Raw genomic sequence first — 27,556 nt, 5'->3', positions numbered from 1 at the left:
TATCCCAGGCATTTGAGAACTTTAAAACCCAAAAGTGGCTGTCGATTTTGCAAAATGAGCAAATGATTGAAGCCTTTGCGTGTTTTTGGCAAACCGCTGCCAATTTCAAGTAATGGGCAGCGTTTTGCCGATTATGTGAAATGGGCAAAATTGTTCCGCGAATTCGGCAATTTTGTGAATTCGGCACGACATTTACATACATGTGGATCTGTGTAATTATTGTTTGCCTTTGTTTGTGTACAGAGGATCATGGCAGCCCCACAGCCCCAGGAAGCAGGAGACGATGATCGTTATTTTGAGGAATATAAAGAGCAAACGCCAACAGGATGGAACAATGTAAGTTGTCTACATCCATGTGTGTGCTGTGTGTCACTGTTACTGTTGTGTAAGTGTCAAACCATGGTTGAAAGAACTTCTACAAATGTTGTTAATTCTCATGATTCTGTAAAAAAAAAAAAGAAAAAAAAAGGGATATGTTAAGTTATTAATCTTCTTCTTCTTCAGCGTTCCAGAAAATTTTTTCTGGTTACGTGTGAGCTCGTTTGCCCATTTGGGTTCCCCACACTATACTCTGAGAGCATAGTCAGCTCACTCCGCTTTTTTCGTTGCGTGGGCATGCTGGGTATTTTCGTGTTTCATAACCCACCGAACTCTGACATGGATTACAGGATCTTTATCGTGCGTACTTGGTCTTGTGCTTGCGTGTACACACGGGGGTGTTCGGACACCGAGGAGAGTCTGAACACAAAGTTGACTCTGAGAAATAAATCTCTCGCCGAACGTGGAGATGAACTCACGCTGACAGCGGCCAACTGGATACAAATCCAGCGCGCTACCGACTGAGCTACATCCCCGCCGTTATTAATCAAAATACAAAGCTAAAAAAGGTCTAAGTTACTTTTCTTCAAGAAAAATACAATCAAAAGACAAGAAAGGTTACTTCAGGGAACATTAAAGATAGAAAACAGCATCATATTCACAAGAATGTCGACCTAATGGTATTTATAGTGGACATGCAGATCTACAAATAATTGTGAGATAAATAAAAGGACTAAGCTGCTCAGGAAGGCCTTGTATTCGACTTCTACATCAAGATGGCATCAATCGAAAGGAATATCTGATCTATTCCTGTATTGTAAAAGATGCATATTTTGCTTGATTTCTTTCCAGATGTTTGGATCCCTGTTTGGAGTGACAAAGGTACTGCCAGAAGTTCGACAAATACTGACGGAAAACTGGTACAAGATCATACGGAGATGGTACCCTGGCTTGCATCGAGAGGTTTACAGTGCGCCTCCGGTCCACTTCAAAGCTGTGGCCTTCAAACCCAAACCAGAAAAGCCAGTTGTTCCTGAGGAACCCTTCGAGCGGTTTGGGATGCGTATGTACATCCCAACACAGTACAGCACAACGAAGGATGATGAAGCTCAGCAACGGGTGCTATGGACTCTGTCCGAGTACTCAAAAAAGAAGGGCACTGCAGCGTTCATTCTGTCCAACATGGAGTTCCAAAACTACCTGAACAAAGACTATAGCTGGGCAGATCCCAACACTCCAGAACTCCCCAAGCCGAACATTAAGCTTCAGCAAGAAGAGGGTGAAGTTGATGTACTCGTCATCGACAAAGAGCAAGGAGTTTTCATTCTGGAGGTGAAGGCAATTGGAGATCCAGACGAGGAGCGTGAGTTCGAAAGAAGCACGCAGATCACAGTGAGTTGTTTGGTGGTTGTTGTTTTACTGCTTACTGGCCACAGTTGAACCCCCCTTTTAAGACCCCCCCAATTTAAGACTTCCTCCCTTTTAATTAGACCTTAGTTTTTTTGATTTCCTATTCATATCCTATGTAAATTTACCCCCATTTTAAGACCTGATTTTCTCAGATTATTTTTTATGGCGAAAAAGGAGGTTTCCACTGGACTGTTTATTCAGAGGTTCAGAATTTTTCTTCTTTGAGGTACATGTAGTGCTCTGTAGATGCTTGATTAATAAATAAAAAAATTGCGACGACACACATGACAAGGGTACAATAGGAATATTTTGACAAAAAGGAGGTTAATGTTATGACCAGAAGAGCAAAGATTGCTGTTTATTAAAGTTAATCGGCTTAATTATAAAAGCCACTGATTCAGGTGACTATTATCAGGTACACCAAAGTGATTTTTGAAGTTAGGATATTATTTTCAAAGTTAGTATTTTCTGATAGATCTTTTTATTCTGATTCCAATGGTACCAAAATCATTTGTGTATGTCAATTAGAACCAAAGTTATGATTTTTTAATCATTTAATTTTAGCGCGCGCTTTTAGGACACTTTACAAATTAGCAAATTAGGCAACTTTGAAGGACAACACTAAAGCAACCAAATGCATGATTTGTGTCAATTTCACTTTTATTACTTCTACTGAAAACATACAACAAGCCTAATTTTTTTGCAAGGGACCTGATGTCAGGAAATGTATGAAATCATCTCTCAAAAACTGCAAAACATGCGATTTTACTAGGGATTTAACAGATACACAGCATAACGCACAATATGCTACTTTGGCATTTTTCATAACTTCTGTTCTAATTCACCTACAAAAACGGTTTTGGTATCATTGGAATCAGCATTAAACACTGAACTCAACTAAAGTACTTAAAAGACTTGAAAACATGAAATATGTTTTTGTATTTATTACATAATACATTTTGTAATAGCGACATAACGTTAGATCATTCCTCACCACAGTAGTTGTTGCCATTCATGTTGGATTGTTACACAGGATAATGTGACAGGCTAACAGTTTATTTAATGAACATTTTCTTGCTCAAAAGTTCTGCTTTCTTCATGTTTTGATAAAAAAAAAATAAAAAAAATTGGAGTCTCCCCCCCCCTTCCTGAGAAAAAAATCAAATCCCTTAGGCTGTATAGTGTATCTAATCTCCTACAAAGTCAAAGGTTGGTCATTCTGTCTCCATCCTAGGCCTACATCTCAGGGATGGTCTCAGCAACAGCAGTAGGCCTACTCTGCTGTCCGCTTGCCGGCAGACGGAAAATTTGCGAAGGTCACGTGACCATTAAAAAATGACATTTTTGGCAACATATAGATGCAATACTCAAGTAAAAAGTTGCGTAAACAATAATACAACATATTCCCTACAAAAGCAATGTAAAATTACGCTGCATAGTGTAAAGGAAGTTAATTCACAAGTGAACTTTACCACCCTACCCCAGCTCGCTTTTCATCGATCTCTTCAGGCAGACAACCACCATTTTCAAAGACAAAATATACGAACAAAGTGTTTGTTTTGGGGCAAAATAACAACGCAAACAAACAAAATATAAGTTCAATCTGACCAACAAGCATCTCCCATGTGAATGGGGATGAAAAACTGGACGGATCGCTGCATTGTTGTGGTGACGGGTCACGCTCGGTTACTTCGCCGCAGGCAGCCATTGTGGTCATTGACCCGACGTGAAAACTTTCACACTTCACATCTTTGATCGGGCTACACGTCGCGTGAGTGTCGAAACAAGTTAAACAAACTTGACAGTTTTGAAGAAAAAGGTGCGTTCTTTCACATGGTGGGCTCCTTTCGATGGTATTTTCAACAAATCAAGTAGAAAAAACGCGTAGTAGTTTTCATTCACAGATTTTACTTGTAAAGCGCGCGAGTATGGATCAATGAATTATACGGAAACGAGGCTCACAACCTCCTCTTTCATTCATTGGTGGTTATTTTTAGATTTGATGATCTCACCCGATGCACTTTGGAGAGAAGTGAACCTACCCATCGTAAAATTGCCCGGCCCAACCGCGGGAGCCATCTTTGCTGCGGCACACACATCACTTTTTCAAACTACGATTTCCCCAATTTCTAAGCTATCAAACTAATAAAGAATAGAACAGAATAAAAGACAAAAGAATAAACTTTCACCCAGTATAAATTTTATTTCATCCATCGCCATACACACAGAGAAAATAGAGGAGAAAGATAGCGTAAAATTGGGGAAATTCCACTCAGCGGACAGCTGATTGACTGACTTTGGTGTACCTGCTATTATAAGTGTTCATTTTGTTGGGCTTTTTGACTTTATTTTAATGTTTTGTTTTTGATATATCGTACTTTCGGCACTATAAGGCGCTTCGTCATATAGGGCGCAATCCCAACTTTTGAGGTAAAAGTGAGAAAAAACATCACATTAGGCGCTTCCGTCTATAAGCCGCACATCAAAGGAAGAATACAGAGTGGAAATATGTGTGCTCTGTGTGTGCAGCGAGATCAAAGGCAGATCCATTGTGATAGCTGGGTGGCCTGTACCTTCTTCCCCCGGGTCAATGACCCAGTTTTAGCTCTAAGAAGTGGTTCCCCTTTCAAATCTGAGAGAGGAAACTGGTAATCAGGCGGTCTCTTTGATGTCTGAGATGAAACTTGGCCAGGGATTTCTATTTTAACAACACATGGGGCGCTTCCGTTCAATAAGCGGCAGGGGTCAAGATTGAGAAAAAAAAGTTGCGCCTTATAGTCCGGTATTTCGGTAGTGAAGTTTTCAGATAGACCAGGAATCGTGACTGAGGGTGGTGGTGTACTATGTGTGTGTAAGAATGTGACCAGCTTGACCCATATCTCATGTTTCAACTAGCCAGGTTTTACTAGTCTCAACGATGACTGATCCCAGATTTTCAGAGTCAATCTTTTAGTTTCAGGTCTACAGATTGACTAAATGTTTTGAAATAATCGCTTGACAAGACTTGGTAAAACAATGTTTTTATTGCTTCCTTTTTGTTTGTGTTTTTAATTTAACTTCAGTTCTCTTTACTTTGTTCCAGGAGCTGTCCAAAAAAATTTCAAAAATTGGCAAACAAGTTCAGAAGGAAAAAAATGTGATACGAAAATTACTTTCTGATCTTGACCCAGATGAAAAGATTAAAATCAGAGCAGGTGAGTAAAAAAATCACATATAAGATATGAATGAAATCACAGTTAAAAGCACACTCCTTCTTGTAAAATCAGTTTGGCTCATTGATCACGAGTTGTCCGGGTAATTTCCAACACTGATTGAATCTTTGAGAGTGAACGTTTACAGTTGTTGTCCTCGGAAACATGAATCCAAAGCCACAATGGTTCCACAAATCAAACAAACAGCCCGATTATCTTTCACTCTGACAATCCACGTTTCACCTGAAAGCTCAAACCCATTCACCACCTCGATTTGTTAAATTGGGAACAGTGGTTTTTGTTACCTAGTTCAGGTTATGAATGAAAATTCCTGAAAATGATGACAATGGCTTTCATGCTTCAGGTGTGGTGCTAGCAAATACTACAAGAGACCTTCTGGATGAGACGCTAAAAAAGCATACGCCTACACCGGTGAGTCTAAGTGGAATCTGCCTACATTGCTTCTTTCTTCAATTGAATTGTGATGTCTGATCACCTGCTCAACAAATCAGTTTGGAAGACAAACAGTAAGCTGTCTATAGACTGATTCACTTGCATATGAGTCATTCTCCAAAGCTGGTGAATTCTAAGGTCGGTCACTTAAAATAAAATTTCACAGAAGCAAATGTGGTTAGACCTTTCCCCCTGTTTATTTTGATAAAGATATGTTTGAAGAAGCACCCACAGCAAACTGAATGAACATATTTGTAAGTTCATATTTAATACAGTGTACACATGTCAGTAAATCAACTAAAATGGTGTCAGAAATATGGGAACAGGCTCGGTACATATATTGGAAGCTACAGTTTATTTACACGATAAGTTGATTTTGGATGATTTGTTGAAAAGTCACTTTGCGAAACGATAAAGGTTCATTCCTGTCAATTGTTGTTATTTCCTTTGTGTTTGGGACCCAAAAAAATGAAGTTGAAAACAGCGTTACAAACGCATCGAATGTTGTCACACTCACTTAGATTTTTCCGACCTCTGTAACCAAATGTATTTCTTTAAAATCATTAATTCTTTTGCGATCAAGTCAACAAGTGCAGCTTGAAGATGCAGAAAATGCATTCATTCAACCGAGGACACACTTTGGACGAATTTGATGTCTCGGAGAGTGTTTTGTGTCACACGTGATGCGTTCGTAACGGCCGTTTTCATTATAAGCTAGCATTAATTCAACTGAATACAAGCATACATTTTCATTTTTGCCTCTTTGTTAATCACCCAGCCATACAGATGCGTAACGTTTTTTTTCCACAATTTGTCGTAAATAATGATGTCATTCACGAAAAAAGGTGTAGTTGACATTTTGGAAGGGTACGTTCGTAACGTCCTTTGCTTCCGGCGAAGATGCAGACCACGATTGCTTGGACATAGCCAATTTCTCACCAATATGATTATGTACGTGCCAATGTTTATTTGTAAGCATGTAAAAAATAAAAAAATAAAACTTTTAAATGATTAAAAAAAACTGGAAAAAAATATTTAAACAAATATGTTGAAAACAAAATACATGTATTTCAATAAAATATTGAAAAAAAATCAAATAAGAAAATTAAAAACCCTCCTTATAGATGCTTATCAACCACCACTAAGCACAACATTCAATAACTTTATTATGACTGCATAATGAACAAAATTGTGTCACAATGATGAAATATTTGGAGAATGACTCACACATGTACACACTCATTTTTTTCTCACTCTTTTTCTTGCTCTGTCTCTGTGTTTCTCTCATTCTCTCACTATGTCCCTCCCTCCCTCTCTCTCTCTTTTTCTCTGTCTCTTTTTCTTTCTCTCTGTCTCTCTCATTCTCTCAGTCTCACTCTGTCAGTCTCTGTCGAACCTCCCTACACCTCTCAATGTCTCTGTCTTCGCCAGAGCCAGAGCCCCTCTCTTGACGCGTTCAAGAGTAGGTTGAAGACTCAGTTCTTCCCGTAGCTGGCTGCGACTTTCATGTTCGACGTGATGTGTTGTGCCCCAAAAGACATTCTTGTGCTGTGCTCTGTGAGAGGTGTTTTCTTTGTGCTTAATATTATTTTGTTTGGACCTAGCTATTGATGTGTACATTGTTGTTAAACAGTTGTTTGTTGTATGTTTACCAGGGTTTGCTAGTGTGTGATAGGGTTCGTGTCCGTCTGAAGATGTTAGTTTCTTTGTTAGTCCTGTGTTGACAACTCTTCGACAAGCGCTTAGAACTGTACCCACGGAATACGCGCTATATAAGCTTCATATTGATTGATTGATTGATTGATTGTCTCTCTCTCTTTTTTCTCTTTCTCTCTCTCTCTTTCTCTCTCTTTCTCTCTCTCTCTCTTTCTTTCTCTCTCTGAGTCTCTCTCTCTCTCTCTTTCTCTCTCTCTCTCTCTCTCTCTCTCTCTCTCTCTCTCTCTTTTTCTCTCTCTCCACACTACAGTACAAACACTTATGACATTTCATGCGAGACTAATAAGTTGGTGCTGGTGACATTTCAGGACCTAATGGACCTAATGGAAGCGTTGGGCATCTCAGAAAAAACTCGATCAGATCTGATCAGCAAAATCACATTGTGTTTAGACGATCTGCCGAAAAGAAATGTGACAGCCGAAGACGAAATGGATAAGGATCTTTACCAGAAAGTAGACAGGGTGTTGGCGGCTTTGAGGAACATTGAGGGACCATCAGAAAAAATGTCTGATGAACTGTATGAAAAAATCGTTGCCCGGTAAGACTCTAAGAGCCATTCACTCTGCCCCTAAAATTGTGAGATTGCGTTTATAAATACATGTAACAGTTTTTTGACTCACATGCGAAGCAAAAGTGAGTCTATGTACTCACCCGAGTCGTCCGTCCGTCCGTCCGTCCGGAAAACTTTAACGTTGGATATTTCTTGGACACTATTCAGTCTATCAGTACCAAATTTGGCAAGATGGTGTATGATGACAAGGCCCCAAAAAACATACATAGCATCTGGACCTTGCTTCAAGGTCAAGGTCGCAGGGGCCATAAATGTTGTCTAAAAAACAGCTATTTTTCACATTTTTCCCATTTTCTCTGAAGTTTTTGAGATTGAATACCTCACCTATATATGATATATAGGGCAAAGTAAGCCCCATCTTTTGATAACAGTTTGGTTTACCTTGCTTCAAGGTCAAGGTCACAGGAGCTCTTCAAAGTTGGATTGTATACATATTTTGAAGTGACCTTGACCCTGAACTATGGAAGATAACTGTTTCAAACTTAAAAATTATGTGGGGCACATGTTATGCTTTCATCATGAGACACATTTGGTCACATATGATCAAGGTCAAGGTCACTTTGACCCTTATGAAATGTGACCAAAATAAGGTAGTGAACCACTAAAAGTGACCATATCTCATGGTAGAAAGAGCCAATAAGCACCATTGTACTTCCTATGTCTTGAATTAACAGCTTTGTGTTGCATGACCTTGGATGACCTTGGGTCAAGGTCACATGTATTTTGGTAGGAAAAATGTGTAAAGCAGTTCTTAGTGTATGATGTCATTGCTATGTAAAGGTCAAGGTCAAGCATGTGAGTCGTATGGGCTTTGCCCTTCTTGTTAGTTGTGTTTTTTATGTGCACATTTGTGTGTGTTTTCACCCCTGTTTTAGATGTCTGTCATGATTTTATGCTTCTGAACATGGTAAATTTTGTATCTGTATTTCTAAAATGGTACGATAAATGTGTCAAGATGGTGGGGGGGTGGAGGGGGGGTAAAGAGCGTGAGTGTGTGTGGCGGCTGCGATATACTTAATTTACTCCATGCCTATTTATTTGTTCTCATGTGTGTTCATTCAGGTAATAGCTCAGAAACTGTATAGCGATGTTGTCCTTTTTACATTTAGTCAAGTTTTTACTAAATGTTTTAACATAGAGGGGGAATTGAGACAAGGGTTGTGGTGTATGTGTGCCTGTGTGTCTGTGTTTGTGTCTGTGTCTCTGTGTGTGTGTGCAGGGTTCCCACAGGTCATGGAAAACCTGGAAAGTCATGGAATTTGATTTTTAATTTTCCAGGCCTGGAAAGTCATGGAATTCCAATTCAAGTCATGGAAAGTCATGGAATTTAACAAAAATAAGAAAGAAAAAAAATTAACCTTTGAAATGACAGGACCTGCAAACATTACCGATAATCTGACTGCGTAGCAAATGCTTGACTTGCTTGTCGAAGAGACACTGCGTAGAAACTGACTCAAATTCAGTGCAAAGCAAGCCAGTGTCAAAACTGGCAGTGACAAGACGTAAAAAGTTTGCGTGTTCGGAAATGGCGACCTGTGGATCTAGTCATGGAAAATGTTATTGAGGCTCATGGAAAGTCATGGAAAAGTCATGGAATTTTGTTTCTAAAAACCAGTGGGGACCATGTGTGTGTGTGTGTGTGTGTAGAGCGATTCAGACTAAACTACTGGACCGATCTTTATGAAATTTTACATGAGAGTTCCTGGGTATGATATCCCCCGACATTTTTTTTTTTTTCGATAAATGTCTTTGATGACGTCATATCCGGCTTTTTGTAAAAGTTCAGGCGGCACTGTCACACCCTCATTTTACAATAACATTGATTGAAATTTTGGCCAAGCAATCTTCGACAAAGGCCGGACTTCGGTATTGCATTTCAGCTTGGAGGCTTAAAAATTAATTGATGACTTTGGTCATTAACAATATGAAAATTGTAATTAAAAATGTTGTTATAAAATGATCCAAAATTACGTTCATCTTATTCTTCATCATTTTCTGATGCCAAAAACGTATAAATATGTTATATTCGGATTAAAAACAAGCTCTGAAATATAAAAATATAAAAATTATGATTAAAATAAAATGTCCGAAATCGATTTAAAAACAATTTCATCTTTTTCCTTGTCGGCTCCTGATTCCAAAAACATATAGATATGATATGTTTGGCTTAAAAACACGCTCAGAAAGTTAAAACGAAGAGAGGTACAGAAAAGCGTGCTGTGCAGCACAGCGCAACGACTACCGCGCTAAACAGGCTCGTTAATTTCACTGCCTTTTGCATGAGCGGCGGACTACGGTCATTGTGAAAAAATGCAGTGCGTTCAGTTTCATTCTGTGAGTTCCACAGCTTGACTAAAATAATGTAGTAATTTCGCCTTACGCGACTTGTTTCTTTCCTTGTTGTAATGTTGTACTTCTTGTAGATTCTGTGGCCCTCTGACAACCGTAAAGATCTACACAGAGAAGACCTACCCCAGAGTGAAACTGGAAGTTACGACAATTCCGCCAAACCAGAATAATAACGGCAAAAATGGCAAGGCAAAGAAAGCGGTGCCCAAAATGAAGGTGCGGTTGGTTCCAGAGGTGGCCAAAACAATGGCAGGAGCTGCAAGAATCATGGCCAGGCGCTTCTCTGAGCTGGTTTTGTTAGAGGTAAGAATTCTTCTGATTTGATATTTTAAGACCTACCAAATTAAGACTCCCTCCCTTTTTAGACTCTATTTTCTTACATTTTCTCTTCAGACTGCCTCTGTAAATGTATTCCCATCTTAAGATTCCCTCCTTTTTAAAACATGATTGTCCGAGGTTTTTCGAGGTCTTAAAAGGGTGTACCAGTATTTATTTTTGTTGTACTTTTATGCATTCAATTGAAATGAATATTTCCTGTGGAAGCTATTCAAGAACTGACATAAAAAATGTTTTTGAACAAGAAAGATCAAATTCTCTCTATATGTATACAATGGGCTAGTTGCCAAGGAGTACTGATCATGTACCACGTCTCTGATGTAAGATTTTAGTTGATTAGTGTAGGTCTGTTAGCTAGGAAGATATGATGATAAGAAGCAGTGGGGAATAGATAAAGCAAGGAAAGTCTTTGATTTATTAACAAATTAGGTGTTGTCAACTCAACTACTTTCACACGCTTTTTGGCATCGGGAAGTCCAAATTGTCATGATCTTGAAGACTGTTTTTATTTTCTTATGGCAATAAATTAAATCACCAAAAGAATAGATGCTTTCACCAAAAGAATTGCTTAGTTAGCAAAAGATATTCCAACAAAAAAATCGGATGTTTCCACCCACAAAATAGATGCTTCTAGCAAAAAACCGATTGATTCTACCAAAACAAGAAATGAGACTTGCAAAAGAATTCTCAACCAAAAAAACTAATTATTTCAACAACAAAATAGCTACTGTCAGCAACAAATATAAAGTTTAGTGTACTTTCAGAGACAAAATAGTGTCACTCCATATCATAATCATAATGATGAAATCAGTGTACAGAGCAGTCAAGATCAGTGTGTTCACTGCCTGATAAGCGCTGGTCTCGACAGCTTTTGGCGCCCGCGCTTTCGCTTCTGGCCGATTGGCCCGGGATGGTCTTGGCCTGGGCAGGGGGGTTGGTCACCTCCAGACGAATCTCCATACCCATGGAATGATGACACACGTAGCACTTGAGGAACTCCGGACAGTTGCAGAAAAACTGATTGTTTTCGTCGATCGTAATCTTCCACACCGACCTCCGACATGTGGCATACTCCTCGAAGTCAGCCCAGGACGATGATTCAACCTTTTCTTCAGTCTCTCGAATGGCAGTCTTGAGCTCCTTTTCCAGGGTTGAAGATCCCACGAAGATCGTGTTCCCAGTCTTCAGCGACTAAGCTGGTGACGTTGCCCACTGAAACGCTGTTGTCCACATTTTCAGTGTGCGATGTGGTCAGTGCTTCAGCAATCTCGGTGTGCCTTCAAATTCCATTTTCAACTGACATAATCTGTGTCCTTGCTTGATTCAGCTGAATTTGTGATCAGAAATCACCTCTGCTTAAGCGAAATCAGTGAATCAAAACAATGACCACCACTCACACTGTGTTTCACTGTGTTGGAGAATGACTATCCATTTCTTTTGTTGAAACTATATTTTCTTTTGCCTGAAGTAGTCAATCTTTTGCCTGATTATATTTTCTTTTGCCTGAGTATATTTGCTTTTGCCAGTTTATTTTATTTTTTGTTCAGACAGCAATTCTTTTGGTGGATAAATTTTTTTTTTGGTACTTTAATTCTTTGTCACTCAAGCCATCTTTTCTTTTGGTGAAAGCATCTATTTTTTTGGTAGAACCATCTTTTGGTTCATTAAACGGGTGCCTTTTTTTATTCTGATGCTAGCATGTCTTCAGAAAGATATTACCTACTGGATTAATTGTATATTAAAACAGGAGCAGATTGAAATACTCCAGAGAAATGAGGAGTTTGTGCACCTCGAGGGCCCTCCGGGTACAGGCAAGACGCTGGTGCTGTTGCTGAGAATTCTGACGTGGCTAGACGACGGACACATCGTCTGGCTTCTCTCCCTTTCTCCACCCAGCCGATCAGTGACGCACGTCCTGTTGGAGCAGGTATACTTGAGTCAGCAAGGGCGTATCACATCATTTTTAAGGGGGGGTTTCCAAATGTCTTTTAGGGACAGATCGACGACGTGAAGCGTTAAGTTGAGGGCGCGAATCACCCGAGGCTACTAAGGGGGTTCGGAAAATGTTCATAAAAACAAGGAAACTTGAGCAATCTGGTGCAATCTGAGCCAAGACACTTGCCCTAATACAACTTCCAAAAGTTAATAAAAGAAGTCAAATTTGGATCAAAACAAGGGCAATTGACCGATCTGGTGCAACCTGAGCCAACATTAATTACCTAACTATTTTCCGAAACCGTCATTTAGAAGACAAAGGCCAGCTCCCCCTGAACATTTTGATAAAAACAAGGAAAATGGGGCAATCTGGTGCAATCTGAGCCATTATTTTTTCTTTATTTTCAAATGTATTTCTTTATTATTTTTTTTATATTATTATAATTTTATTTTTTACTTCATTTAAATAAGAAAAAAATAGGCTGAGGGGGAGGTTTCCTTGGGTGGCCCTGGTCAGAATTGGACACACACAACACAAGTGGTATTTGGATTTCTTTGGAAAATCTGAAAAATATAGGTTTTATATCGTTAATACTGAGTATTTCTTATTTTCCTTTTCTCGTGCCATGCATATAATTGCAAAAGAATAGTTCACACTAAATCAGAACATACAAAATGTTGTTCTTGTTGTCTGAAGTCACTTTTAAGGGAAGCAACTGTGTTCCTCCGGGCTATTTACCTTGTCTATCGATCACTATGAGCCTATGTGAGTGTGTGACACAGTGTGTGTGTGTGTGTGTGTGTGTGTGTGTGTGTGTGTGTGTGTGTGTGTGCGCGCACGCCTGGCATGTGTATGTGTTACTGTGTGTATGTTAATGTGTATGTGTTTCACAAGTGTTCAGATGTGACGCTTCTGTTGGCAACAATGTTCTCAAGATATTACCTGTGAGAAGATGGTTTTTTTTATCATCAGATGACTTCTTCTTCGAGACTGCGTTTGTGGGCTGAAACTCCCATGTACACTCGTGTTTTTGCACGAGTGGATTGTTACATGTACGAGCGTTACTACCCTGCCATTTAGGCAGCCATACGCCGCTTTCGGGTGATGCATGCTTGGTATTTTGTGTTTATGTAACCAACCGAACTTTTACATGGATTACACGATCTCTTCCGTGCGTACTTGGTCTTGTGCGTTCGAGTGTACACGCGAAGGGTGTTAAGGCACAAGCAAGTCTGCACGTAAGTTGACCAGGGAGATCTGAAAAATCTCCACCCTTATCCCACCAGGCGCGGCCGGCCGATTTGAACTCGCGACCTTCCGCTTTGGAGGCCGGCGTCTTACCACCAAGCCATTGTGCTGGTCGATGACGATTTCTTTTCTTTTTCTCAAGACGCATGCTTCTTTTTTCGTCCCAAACTTATGTGGTAATATTTTATCCACAAACACACACAAACGTACACGTATAGCAACTCACTGCTGCACGCACACACTGACAATGAACAAAACGCAAGCCATTGTGAATGACCAGAGATTTTTTTACTCTTGGAAACGCGCACTTTTGATCTAAATTCACACACACACACACACACACACACACACACACACACACACACACACACACACACACACACACACACACACACACACACACACACACACACACACACACACACACACACACACTATCTCTGTCTCTGACACACACTCACCACTTTACATTGATGTCAGTAACGTTGCGCAGGGAATCCTACGTTACCGTTCTCAGCAGATTGCTATTTTGCTTGTTTTCCGCAAATCCTGGCAACAATTGCTGAGTCTGAGTCAATTCAAGAAGCTTTCTCACAACTTATAGATGGTTACATGTTGCTGAATTTCACAATGACAAGAGTCTTGAAACCAACTGTTAAGATTGAAAGGATTAAAGACAAGGAATATATTATGCAAAATAACTTAAAAATGTAAAATATCGCCTTTTCCTTTTATGACAAGACATACAAACCATGCAACACAAAAGAAGCATCTCGATGGGATGTCAGCTTCTAACAAGCAAGGTTGACCAAGTTCGCATAAAAAAAGCCGTTCTAAACTTTATCGAACACATTTGCAATAGCAATTAATAGCATTGAATGACACAGTTTGTTTGAATGGCTATTTAATTAGCTTGCATAAACCACACACCTGTTTTCGCGGTTTATCTAACCCCTGAGCCATCGTGAACCCGTGTGATCCACTTTCCTTTTTTTCACAATTTAGTGGTCAATTTGTGATTTCAATGCGACTCGCTGTATCTGCAATAGCACGTTATTATGTACCTCTGAATCTAAAACGCAACAAACGGCTGCGAGCCACACGAACTGAGTGGTGGCGGTTGACCGTTCAAAGAAACTGGCGACATGCAGAACATTTGTCTGCTACGAGAACTACGTTTTGCGGGACACACCTCCGGGCTATCTTTTTTTAAACTTTCAAAACTTTGAGTTGTACTGATCTTGTCTTGATAAAAAAAAGAATTCTGTTATGATTTAAGAATGTTTGTGTAACAAGCTGTTAATTTATTATTTAGATTTTAAAAGTTGGGTCTAGCGCTAAACCGCGTCATCCGATTGTCTGATCAGACAACGGCTGGCCACGCAAAAATATATTCTTTGAAAATTGCTCGCTTTTTTCGGAGGGCACCTAGGATGTTCTCAAGCGGTGAGTGTTTAAACGAAAGGGTGTTTGTACTGTGTGTAAAAGCCTGACAGTGTCTGTGATGGTTTACGGGAGGCTGACTGTGACTTTTAACATGTATTTTTTTCAATTTTTCAGGTCAAGCGTATGGTAAGACAGTACCATCCCACTGACCATGAGGAAGTCTTGCAGCGTCTGCGTCTGTTCATGCTGATCAGGCCAGAGAAGACTTTGGATGCAGGCTACTTCGAGCGACGAATGTTGAAATTCAGACTGCGAGCAAAAACCACTGTGTCACACCCTTACGTTGGCTATCCACGACCTCCGACCTTGCCCCCAGTGGCCGCCCCGCATGATCGCAAAGTGTGCATGGCGCTGGATGAAAGTGGCATGAACGGCAAAGGACTTGATAAATTCTTCGAACAGGTATGCAATGATCACGCCAGGTGTTTCAGGCATCTGTATTACTTAACGAATAGTACATCCAATTGAAAGAGTCACAATAGGGTGAATAACTTAGACATACTCATGACTACTGCCAAGCACTGTATTCCCCTAAAAACTGTTCGGATAAATGAACGAGATGCCCCATGGATAACCAAGGAAATTAAAAAGTTGATAAAGAAAAAACAATTTATGCACAGTATAGCGAAACGTTTAAATTTTGTGTGGTGTTCGGCGCTATTTAGACGCATTAGAAATGATTTAGTACAAAAAGTGTGTGTAAGAAACGGAAGAATATAATGCTGAATTGGATGATCAAATAATTTCGCAGATACATTTTGGTAATAAAGATTGGTGGAAGTTAGTATTTTAAATAATGTTATGACCAAGAAAGGATTACCACAGTCAGACATTCCACCAATTGACAACAATGGAATAATTCATTATTCTGATGAGGAGAAAGTTAAGTGTAAGTCAATCACGTGTAGATGATGAAGTCATGATCATATTCCTTCTGTCAGTACTGAGAAAACCCCATTTGTAAAACCCTGAAGTCTTGGGGGGGGGGGAGGGGGTGTGGAGATTGGGGGGTGGGGTGGGGGGGGGGGGGGGGGTGATGGTCCGCTGAGCATATGGATTGGGATCTGAAGCATGAGTCATGGGCACTGTCAGATGTAAGGCCATACGGATCTTGTTGGTTTCAACATTCTCTCCTTTTTCAGGTGGCAAAATCACACAAGGAAAAGCAGTTCAGGTCCGGTGACTTTGACAAAGGCCTCAGCGTTTGGTCCGCTTCTGTTGAAAGAGTGGGTCGTCCTACGTATGTAGCAAAACCTGGGGAAACTGACGAAGACAACTTTGGGGTGCTTTGGGACCTGACGTTACCCCTCCGATGCCCGCCAACAGTGCAGAGAGCTCTCATGCTGGTTCAGCCTTCTCTGGATCAGGAAAATGTTTGCTGCTTCCAAGAGGTAAAGCTGTAAGCAGTAAAGAATTTTGTATCTGCAAGTTTTACAAGTTTTGCAACAGTCAGCAGTTCTTACTCTGTGTATGTGTTGTCCACATGGTTCAGTTTTGTCTTTATTTCTGACAAGTGACATGTATTTATATTTTGTTCTCTCTTTGTTTATTTGATTGTTTCTTTATTTCTTTCAAAGAAAATGTTCACAAGTTGATAGGTAGAAGACAGAATGCCTTCAGCAAAGAGTAAATACACGTGTCCTATATTATGACAGCAATATCTGAGGTTAACCCCCTTTGCCTCCCAGGGTTATTATTGTTTATGCTGATTTAACTTGTAAATATTTCAATGCTTTTTGTCATTCAGAACGCTATTCTCTCACACCCAGCCAAACAAGGTGCTTGTCAGAAGCGTGAGCAGTATGCAGCAGACGGACTGCCGGTGTTCCTCATTGCCCATGGCAACCACAAGAAGCCAAAGGAGGACATCTGGTTCTGTTTTGAGTGTGGGGACATGCTAGCTGACTACCTGAAGAACGAACTTCGCATCGGTAAGGCCTTTCTATCAATAGACGATGTTGGGAAATAACTCGGTTGGATTTGTGTGACAGGAAGACTACCGTCACCCTTCACACCAGGCTCTGCAGAGTTGTCGGCTGTTGAGGAGCGCAGGCTATTTATGGCTCAACGTTTCTTCAACGTGGCTGAAACCTGTGCATTGTAGAGTTCTGTGTGTGTTGAGGTCTGGCTGCTGCAATCTCCTTTTAAGTTCTTGGTTGCCTTTGTGTACCCTTAACAGTTTTTATAGGGCCAAGAAATTAGCGCTAAAATTCTCAATCTTGTTTGATTAGACTTCGCCTCCAAAGGTGATTGTTGTGCTTCTTGCACTCGGTTACATTTGTATGGGCTATAAAAGAGTGAATACTCTTGTCTCTATGGAGGCAAACTTTCGATTCACAAGCAAGGGGTGTGTCTCAACACACGGACCTTAGGAGCACGTGGGAAAGTTTCCCTCAATAAAAGCAAGAGTATTTACTCCTTCACAACCCGTACATTCTAGTTGTCCAATGAATTTTGAATGATTTTTGAAATTACAATGTACATTGAAATTCAGGGTTGCTTAACTCATTCCTGCTACTGGTGTATATATGCCTTGCCGTGGCGTAGCAGCTTGCGTGCCCTGATGATCCAAAGAGCTATGCCGGCCGGAGCCTTCATAGTGCTCCTGGCAGGTGTAACCACGCCGGACAGGTCTGAGGTGAATGGGGCCAGACTAAGTATACCCCCTGGCCCGCCAGGTTGGGGGTTGTGCGAAGGGCTAACAACTCATCCATGGAAAAAAGTACTCGTTACAGAAACGTCAACGGCGGCCTATGCCCCGGACGGGGTCAAAGGCATAAATGATTAAAATGATTAACTCATTCGGGGCGCGTCTAAATTGTCCCCCGTGTTCCCTCCCGGCGCACGATTTTGACCCATCTTAAAAAAATAAAATAAAAATCAACAACACAAGATAAGTTACCTACCTTGCATTTTTGCAAAGTTAAAAATGAAACTTGCTCTTTTAGAAAATATATGAAACATTTGAAAGAACATACCTTTTGTTGTCTTCACATCCAGTCAAAGTACCTCTTTGAAGCAAAAAAAAACCAGAAACAATTTCTACGTCATGGGTCCATTATACACAATGTCATGATCAACACTTTCATTGTCCGAATCATCACCCAAATCATCGTCCATTGGTACAAACTCGTCACCAGAATCTAAAATATCATCTCTTCTATCATCATCACTAAGGTCAAGATCAGAACCGTCCTGAATAACAAGTTCTAGCACTCTTTTCAAGTTAATACGTCTTGTAGCAGAACAATCCGCCATCTTGGAAAAGTCAAAACACGTGGGTCACACACCGTCAAAAAAATCCAACATTATTCCCAACAATTGAAGGGAAGGAATTGTTTACAGTGAATGGTACCACTGTAGACAGGCAGAAGTTTACTGCGGGGGTTGTTTCCCTTGGTCAGCAGGGCCGTTCACATCGTTAAAAATTCCTTACATACGTCGGATCGTAACATCCGAGGTGCCGGCAACGCAAAGCACAGCTGTCGAATTAGGAAGTCCGATACAACGCGAATGAGTTAACTGTTTGCAAGAGTGTATGGTATTCTAATTGCTAAACTGTTGTTTTAGCCATATACTGATTTTCTCCTTGAGATAAAGAAAAACAAGTTTTGCAGTGTTCTCGATTATATTGAATGATTCAGGTCAAGAAGAATGTGAGTGTTCTGAGAAGCCCATCTGCTATGATGAAAAAGCACCAAAGAATTGCCCTGACTGCAAGAAGCTGACCAAAGGAACTCTGCCCATTGGTGACCTCCCACTCAAGTACAATGACGTCATGATCGTCGCTACCCAGTGTGCCTTCCAGTTCTCTGTTCCCATCGGTGGTTTTGTTCACGCGATGGCCAAGAAAAAACTGAAGGTTGCTGTCAACACATCCAGGGAAGATGGTAAGTAATCATCTTTGTGTGACGTTGGCGCAGTAGTCCCCCATTTCACAGCAGAGTTTTCTGCCAGCCTTCAGCATGAGCTATTTATACATAGCTGCTAACTGCTACGATTTCAGCGTAGCATGGTACGATTTTGCAGCAATTGCTGCGCTGCTACGCTAAGCCCAAAACTGCTACGCTCAAACACAAAATGAACAGCATACAAAATGTCCACTTATCACAGGACAATCAGCAGCTGTCGGTAAAAACTGCGCTTGTCCGTGATGGAAAGATCTGATCCAGTCAGGGGATGGTTTTGTCGTACATCCAATCGAGAATGTCGTTTCTTTTTTTCGCGTTGTAGTCTTGGTTAGCGTATTCTTGATTGACTTGGAACACGGTCTTGGAGGTGCGGGTTACCGAGACACTGTCTCCCACTTGTCGACATGTCGCAATGTCGTTTGTGAAACAGACAACGAAAGGAAAAAAAAAGAAAGTTCAAGGCAAACCTCGTATAATGCGGGTGTGCGATTCAAATTCAAGACAATGCTACTCTTAAAAACTAATGGCTACTCTGAACATTCCAAAATGCAGCATGATGCTACTCTTTGGGCTTCACTTAGTAGTTCTAGGTTTTATTTGTGCAACAGTTTGATGGGGCACTTCTCGATTGTAAAGGGCTGTTTGTGATAGACTGGGTCTGACTACTGTTGTCTCCTTGTATATGGTTAGCAAACACATTTTTGTAGGGCTAATAATTGAATTAGCCCAAAATCACTTCTAGCTGTTTGAGTGTCTTTGCCTCCAAAGGGGATTCAAGTTTTTCATGCGCTTATAGTAAGTCACATATGTTTTGTTTGTAATGGGATACATGACTGTAAAGGTTTCCTGTCAAAGTAAAAAGGTGATGCTACTTCTAGTTTGTGATCTGGAGTCTTTGAACCATCGTCAGTCATTATGTTTGCTTCTGCCTGTTCTGATGATAATTTTCTAAACTGTTTACAATCAAAACACAGTGATAGACAGATAGCCTAGTGTTCAGAACGCTGGCCTTCCATCTAGTATACATTTCGGATGTGTCTAGTGGGTTAACTCTTACCAGTTCGCTCCCTTGCCCATCGTAAGCAAGCTTACGATGCCCCCCCTGTAGTTTTCCACTGACCAATTATCTAATTATAATTTTTTTTTTTTTGTGTTTTTTTTACATTGGATGGGTCGGACAGTGGATAAACTCATATTTAAGACACACTTTATGACTGAAACAAGCTGGGTTTTTGTTATAAGTTAGTTATAGAAATGCATTATTAGGCACACAAAAAAAAAAAAAGTCTGTTAACGGTAACATAGGCAAAAAAAAATAGGGTCGGTAGGTCGGGACTTTTTTTTTAATTTTTTTTTATTTCCCCAAAACATATTTTTAAGTTATTTTGCCCAAAAACAAAGCCCCTTTTTTTTTTTTTTTTTTTTTTTTTTTTTTTTTTAAAAAAATTTTTCAAATTTTTTTTTTCAAATTTTTTTTTCCAAATTTTTTTATATTTTTATTTTTATTTTTTTATTTTTACCAAATGCCAAACAAAAGTCTAGGGTCGCGCGAAAAAATAGGGTCAGTCAGGATACCGTAAACAGAATATTTTTTTGGGTGGGGCCTTAGGCATGAAACGTCCAACTTTGAAATTTGGGTGGGGGTATTCAGGTGACAATAACTTTTTTGTTTATCAGCAAAACTCTATAAAACTTTGCTATGTTATGTAAAATGAATGCCCAAACAGACTAGTTAGCAGCATATCTAAAATAAACTGAACACAAAAAAAATTTCTTCTTTGTGTTTGTCACGTGTTCCAAAAAATGGGCGTACAAATTTCAACAAAAATCATGTTGTCACCCCCATAAAATTTTTACCTTTAAAGATAGCACAATTCTCTTTGCAAATATGAAAAGCTTATTCATTTTCCTTTCATTTGATATATAACTTTCTATATTTCATTTAGAATATGACCCCAGATAGCCACTCGGCAAGTAGGCACCAACAGCACTGTAAAATATGCCCTAAAACCCCCGAACTGGTAAGAGTTAATGGTGGAGATGTTTCGATCTCCTGGGTCAACTTATGCTGATGGGGTCTATGTCGACCAAAAGAGTGGGATTCCCTGTAGGTGGAGTTCCCGGAGGGGGATTCCCTGTATACAGGGAATCCCACAAGGTGGAGTTTTTCAATAAAACTTACAAACCATACTCGAATTTCTAAGAAATATCAAAAAAGATTGAAAAACATCAAATTCTACCGATGTCGCCAAGCATCACGTGACTTTGAGCGATATCAGCGACACGCTACAGGAACTAATTCCTGTGGTATTCCGTGTATACAGGGAATCCCCCTCCAGGAACTCCACCTACAGGGAATCCCACTCTTTTGGTCAACATAGACCCCATCAGCTCAACTTATGTGCAGAGCTGCTTGTGCTTTATACCCCTTCCTGTGTTTACACATGAACAAGATAAAGATGGAAACTACTGTTGTGTTTTTTTTAGTTTTCAAGATCAAGATCCTCTACTTTACATTTTACTTGGTCGGTTTGCTTTGTTTACTTGCTGCAACCCAGCTGATAATTTTGAATATCTGCTGTTCAGGTGATGCTCCTATTCCTCCTGATGATGTCATCCTGATCGTCGACCTCACTTCCGTCCACGGCTTGGAGCGTGCCGTCATCATCATCATCCCAGAGGTCAAGCCGCCTCCGCCACTTCCCAGAAGTCTCCTGTTAAACCCTTTGTACGAAGATAAACTGCCGGTGAATGTGAGGGATCTTGTTGAGATGCGACAGGCAGAGGGGAAAGACGATATCATCTTGACCGCAGACGGGAAGGAAGAGGAAGATCTTTCAGATGACGAAGAAAGTCTGCCAGAAATGTTCGTCAAACATGATCCTAACATCAAGGCAGCCATGGAAGCTGGGGAAGATTTGGTGATGACCGGGGATGGGAAGCATTTAGTAGAAGCAGGGGTTGAAGGGGATAGAGTTAGGGTTGCTGATGTAGAAATGAAGGAAGCTGGGTCCTCAGACGGAAGCCAACATCCTGCTCCCCAGGAAGAAGACGTAGAAATGAAAGACATCTCTGGCTTAGCAGAACAGGCAGGACGCCCCCAAGCCTCCCCACCCACCCCTGACCAAGCTTCAGAACAGAATAAATCCAAAACTTCGTCCGTCAAAGAGGAACCATTCCGCTACACCGACACTCACAGCAAGAGACAGATTCAGGCGGCCATCGATTCCATGAGTAAGCAGTCGCGACAGGATATGTTCTACATTGGGTCCAGGGCTGTCTGTCAGCTTATTCTCGTTCACCCTGGCAAGGATCCTGAAAAGAAGAAGAAGAAGAAGGCAGCAGAGCCTATGCAGACAGACACGAACTGAAATAGTAATGTCACAATTTTTCACAAGCTTTTGTGGATGCATCTGGATTTGTCACAGACTTTGGCCTATGCAGAGGGACAGTATCTAAGATGTTAGCTGGATGACGTGTGGTTGTTGGATCACATCTTTCGTCTGGATTCGTCATAAACTGTTGTTGATTCATCACTTATTTTCATGCATTCATTTAGATGTTTCACCGACTGTTGTGGATTCATCTGAATACAGTGGAACCTCCCTCTAAAAATCTGAGAAAATCAGGTCTGTAAAAGGTACGGAGTCGTAAAATGGGGGTAAAATAACAGATGTTACGAGCGTATAAACAAAAAATCTGAAAAATAATAATGATGGTCTTGAAAATTGAGGTCTTGAAAAACCTGGGTAAGTCTTAAAAAGAATGTTCCACTGTACATCACTTATTTTCATGGATTTATTTAGATTCTTTACTAGAATGTATTTATTTATTTAGATTCTTTACTAGAAAGTATTGATTAATTTGGAGTCTTCATTAACTGTACCGTATTTTATAAGGCGCAACTTTTTTCCCTCAATCTTGACCCCTGCTATTGAACGGAAGCGCCCTATGTGTTGTTAAAATAGAAATCCCAGTCCAAGTTTCATCTCAGACATCAAAGAGACCGCCTGAGTACTAGTCAAACAACTTGTGATAATGCATGTTTTAGCTACTAGGTACTACCCTGGCCAAGTTTCCTCTCAAGACATCAAACAGACCGCCCTATAGGTTAAACTAGGTCACTGACCCCGGTGCAGGAAGTGTTTCCTCTGTCAGATATGACAAGGGAACCACCTCTCATAGCTAAAACGAAGCGCATTATAGTTTCGAAAGTACAGTAGTAGAAAATGCATGATTCCATTTCAATGAACCTTAGGTCATGTGCCTGTGGGCTTAATTTTGCATGATTTCAACTGACAGGCCTTCAATGCATGTTCAACGAGAAGATGCTATTGAGATTAGTTGGTGAATCTTTGTTTAAATTACATGCTTGTTTGTTTGTTTGTTTTTAACAAGAGGTGCGTGTTTTTAAACCAGATTTGTGTATGTGTGTGTGTGTGTGTGTGTGTGCATGCGTGTGCAAGCATGTGTGTTTTGATATGTAAGCAAAGGCAGCATTCTGTGTAAATAATCAGCTTGTGAATAGATTTAACTTTTTGAGTGTATACACTTTATCTGTTACCATACATGCAATCGCAGTGTGACATTTTGTATTCTGTAATCCGTTTGAAATGCAAATACTTGTTTCTTCAAAACACATTGTAGTATCATTATGTTATACACCCAAAAAAAAGAGTACCCAAACAAAACGTCATAAATTGAACAAAAATAAAGCAATCTTCATAAAATTTATTTACACACACAAGTAGCCTCTGCATGATTTGCACAGAAACTTTAAGCGTTCTAGCTTGTCTTTCAGGAAAATTATGCTCATTCTACAGAACATGCTCCAAATGGCCTCCGCACCGATTCAGGCAAACTTGAACTCGCCGCGCAAAGTTATCAATCACCCGCACACACTCCTGTTGCGAGATTCCGCGAATGGTTGTTGTGATGGCTCACTTGAGTTCTGCGATTGTCTGTGGGTTGTTCCTGTAGACGTTGTCTTTCAGGAACCCCCAAAGATAGAAATCTGGGGGATTTAAATCCGGGGGAGGCCATTTGGAGCATGTTCTGTAGAATGAGCATAACTTTCCTGAAAAACAAGCTAGAACGCTAACATTTTTTGTTGAAATCATGCAGAGGCTACTTGTGTGTGTAAATAAATTTTATGAAGATTGCTTTATTTTTGTTCAATTTATGACGTTTTGTTTGGGTACTCTTTTTTTTGGGTCACCCTGTAGTTGAGCTTTGTTTGTATGTTTTCAGACCTATGTCCATATATATATTTTGTGAACAAGAAACAATTGACCAGTGGCTCTATCCCATCTCCCCCCTTTCCCCGTCACGATATAACCTTCGTGGTTGAAAACGACGTTAAACACCAAATAAAGAATAAAGAAAGATATATATTTGTGTGAAATTATTGTTGTAATCTCTGAATTATGCAGATTTGTTATTTATCTCTTCGATAAAATTTGTATAGAAATGTGATTACATGTTCAGCAACACTGTTAATGCCTGTTGTAGAGTTATTTATCAGATCATAATTTTGCAGTGACACTCTTCTTCCTGTTTGACATTTTTTTTCTGGAATCATTTTTCAAACTGTATACATGTACAAGATTTTAAGATACTTCATGTTCAAAAGAAATCACTTTTATAAACATAAATCATCCAAAAATAATTTCTACCATAGAAGTTGAAATGTTGAAACAAATTTTAAATCTAAGTGTAATTCACAAACTATGCCTTACACAAAATTAATGCACAAAGGGAGTGGTCAGCTAAGTTGCATAGCATGTGGCTGCACCGACAACTAAAGGGAAATAACTGGAATCATTTCTGGCTTTTATTATTCTCGGAGGGTATGCCCTTGTTAGTATATTGTGTTGCTACAGTCTTTTTATGTTTAGAAAATCCGGATCACTGAAATCTAAATTGTTCCATTAAAAAGATTAGATAGTACATACACATACTGCAAAGCTGGTATGTTATTATAAATACATTATAATGAAACATAGTTCATATAAAAAGGTGAAAAACTGAATTATGTAAGAAATGTTAAGTCCTTTGTACTGGAAACTTGCATTCTCCCAGTAAGGTAATATATTGTACTACGTTGCAAGCCCCTGGAGCAAATTTTTACATTTAGTCAAGTTTTGACTAAAATGTTTTAACATAGAGGGGGAATCGAGACGAGGGTCGTGGTGTGTGCGTGTGTGTGTGTGTGTGTGTGTGTGTGTAGAGCGATTCAGAGTAAACTACTGGACCAATCTTTATGAAATTTTACATGAGAGTTCCTGGGTATGATATCCCCAGACGTTTTTTTCTTTTTTTCGATAAATGTCTTTTATGACGTCATATCCGGCTTTTTGTAAAAGTTGAGGCGGCACTGTCACACCTTCATTTTTCAATCAAATTGATTGAAATTTTGGCCAAGCAATCTTCGACGAAGGCCGGACTTCGGTATTGCATTTCAGCATGGAGGCTTACAATTTAATTAATGACTTTGGTCATTAAAAATCTGAAAATTGTAATTAAAATTATTTTTTTATAAAACGATCCAAAATTACTTTTATTTAATTTTTTATCATGTTTTGATTCCAAAAACATATAGATATGTTATATTCGGATTAAAAACAAGCTCTGAAAATTAAAAATATAAAAATTATGATTAAAATTAAATTTCCGAAATCGTTTTAAAAACAATTTTATCTTATTCCTTGTCGGTTCCTGATTCCAAAAACATATAGATATGATATGTTTGGATTAAAAACACGCTCAGAAAGTTAAAACGAAGAGAGGTACAGTAAAGCGTGCTATGCAGCGCAGCGCAACCGCTACAGCGCTGAACAGGCTCATCACTTTCACTGCCTTTTGCACTAGCGGCGGACTACGGTCATTGTGAAAAAATGCAGTACGTTCAGTTTCATTCTGTGAGTTCCACAGCTTGACTAAATGTAGTAATTTCGCCTTACGCGACTTGTTGATTAGTGCTTTTGTGAACAAGAAACAATTGACAAGTGGCTCTATCCCATCTTCCCCTGTCGCGATATAACCTTCGTGGTTGAAAACGACGTTAAACACCAAATAAAGAAAGAAAGAATATTGTACATACTTGTATGGTGATGTAAAAAAAACCTAACAGACATCTATTTGATTTTTCAAGTTATGGCGCATTCACAGCTCCTGATACTTCTGTTAAAGAACAGTGGAACAGTTAGGACCTCACAAAATCTGATAAAATCTGATCTTAAAAGGGAGGTTCCAAATTACCTTAGTAGCTACTTTTATTATTTTTTTTTATGATGTGAGACTTCAGTTTTAGCCAAGTTTGTACTGATATTTTTATCATTCATATGATAGATTTGTATTATGCATTTGTGGGTTCATGAGTGTTTTTTGTTGGTTTGGTGAAAGGTCTCTGAGGTTTTTTTTTTATTTTTACATTTAGTCAAGATTTGACTTGATGTTTGCAGATAGACCAGGAATCTAGACGAGGATAGCCGTGTACAGGGCTAACACCTTTCCAGTTCCCGCCGGAAATCCGGTTTTTGAACACTTTTAAAACCCGAAAATCCGGTATCTCAAATTAAAACTTTGTTCTTTGTCCCAACAAGATAATAAAAAGAAGCCTGACAGTTTTTGGGGGGCACCGCCGTGGACCCTGGCCTTTCAGGTTTTTCACATTTTTTGTGTGTTATCCCTGCATGTAGGTTATGAGTGTGTGTGTGTGTGAGGAGAGCGAGAAAACTAAGTGGACTGTATCTTCACAAAACTTTACATACAAATTCTTCCACTCTGTCACCCCCAAACCTTGGTTTTTCAATAAATGTCTTTGATGATATCACTGAAACGATCTCATTTTTTAACCAAATTGATTGAAATTTAAGTCAAGTAATCTAAGACTCAGTCTGGAGCATGGGATAGCATTTCAGCTTGGAAGCTTACAAATCAATTGATTTATTTGCTCATTAAAGTTGTCATACATTTTCACTAACAGATTTAAATGATTGTATTGTAGTCCTTATCTCTTCCTGAATCAAAAAAATATAGCTATGTTTGCTCTTAAAGTATGCTCACAATAAAAGAAAATTGTTTTGGGGGTGTTATTTTTAAGAGAGAAAAAAGATCACAAATCAGAAGATAATACATGTGCCACTCATATTTTAGATTCCCGCACCTTCATTTACTGTAAAGTATTTTGAGTTTATTTTGTTATTTTTTGCAGGGCCTGCGTTCAAGTATGTTCCATGCATTATTGAGAATGTTTACTGCACGACAGATTTAGAGAATGCTATTATTGTAATTTAAATTGTGAAGTGACAAACTTGCAGACATTTTCTATATATACGCCTCTTTCTGATAGCAAAGCTTTGTTTTTATCCAGCCGTTTGTGATAAATGAATATAAATGCAATTTGTAACTGTTTACAAGTTGTTAATGCATACATTTTACTTGTTTACACTGAGCTTTTGATAAATTATGTTTATGATGGATAAGTCTGTCCGGTTGGCCAGCGGAGGACGTTTTTAATTAATTTTAAAAAATCAAAGCAACTTTTACTTTTACATAGTGCTTAAGAAGAAAAGTCGTTCAGGGCGATTAGTTCTATCTTTTGTTAAAAGGGTTAAGTTCTTTCCCAAATCGTTTTTGCTCCACCCTCGTATATTTTTGAGTGATACGA

The 27,556-nt window shown here is 39.4% G+C and overlaps 1 protein-coding gene across 1 annotated transcript in view; it reads left to right on the top strand.

The window, feature by feature from the left end:
• The window catches only part of LOC138973421 (uncharacterized), a 31,220-nt gene extending 3,901 nt beyond the window's left edge, over window positions 1–27,319 (top strand). Inside the window, exons 2-13 of the mRNA XM_070346141.1 lie at window positions 244–336; window positions 1,171–1,710; window positions 4,811–4,922; window positions 5,284–5,351; window positions 7,397–7,626; window positions 10,083–10,311; window positions 12,092–12,271; window positions 15,089–15,376; window positions 16,117–16,365; window positions 16,722–16,905; window positions 18,619–18,864; window positions 21,472–27,319. Of these exons, the coding sequence (XP_070202242.1) occupies window positions 250–336; window positions 1,171–1,710; window positions 4,811–4,922; window positions 5,284–5,351; window positions 7,397–7,626; window positions 10,083–10,311; window positions 12,092–12,271; window positions 15,089–15,376; window positions 16,117–16,365; window positions 16,722–16,905; window positions 18,619–18,864; window positions 21,472–22,256 (3,198 nt within the window). The 5' untranslated portion in view covers window positions 244–249 and the 3' untranslated portion in view covers window positions 22,257–27,319. The remainder of the gene's footprint in view (window positions 1–243; window positions 337–1,170; window positions 1,711–4,810; window positions 4,923–5,283; window positions 5,352–7,396; window positions 7,627–10,082; window positions 10,312–12,091; window positions 12,272–15,088; window positions 15,377–16,116; window positions 16,366–16,721; window positions 16,906–18,618; window positions 18,865–21,471) is intronic.
• Window positions 27,320–27,556: the final 237 nt, after the last annotated feature.

Source organism: Littorina saxatilis, linkage group LG8 (genome assembly GCF_037325665.1).
Source record: "Littorina saxatilis isolate snail1 linkage group LG8, US_GU_Lsax_2.0, whole genome shotgun sequence".
Lineage (NCBI taxonomy): Eukaryota > Metazoa > Mollusca > Gastropoda > Littorinimorpha > Littorinidae > Littorina > Littorina saxatilis.
Note: the sequence above shows the minus strand (reverse complement) of the source record. Positions and strands in the feature narration are given on the sequence as shown.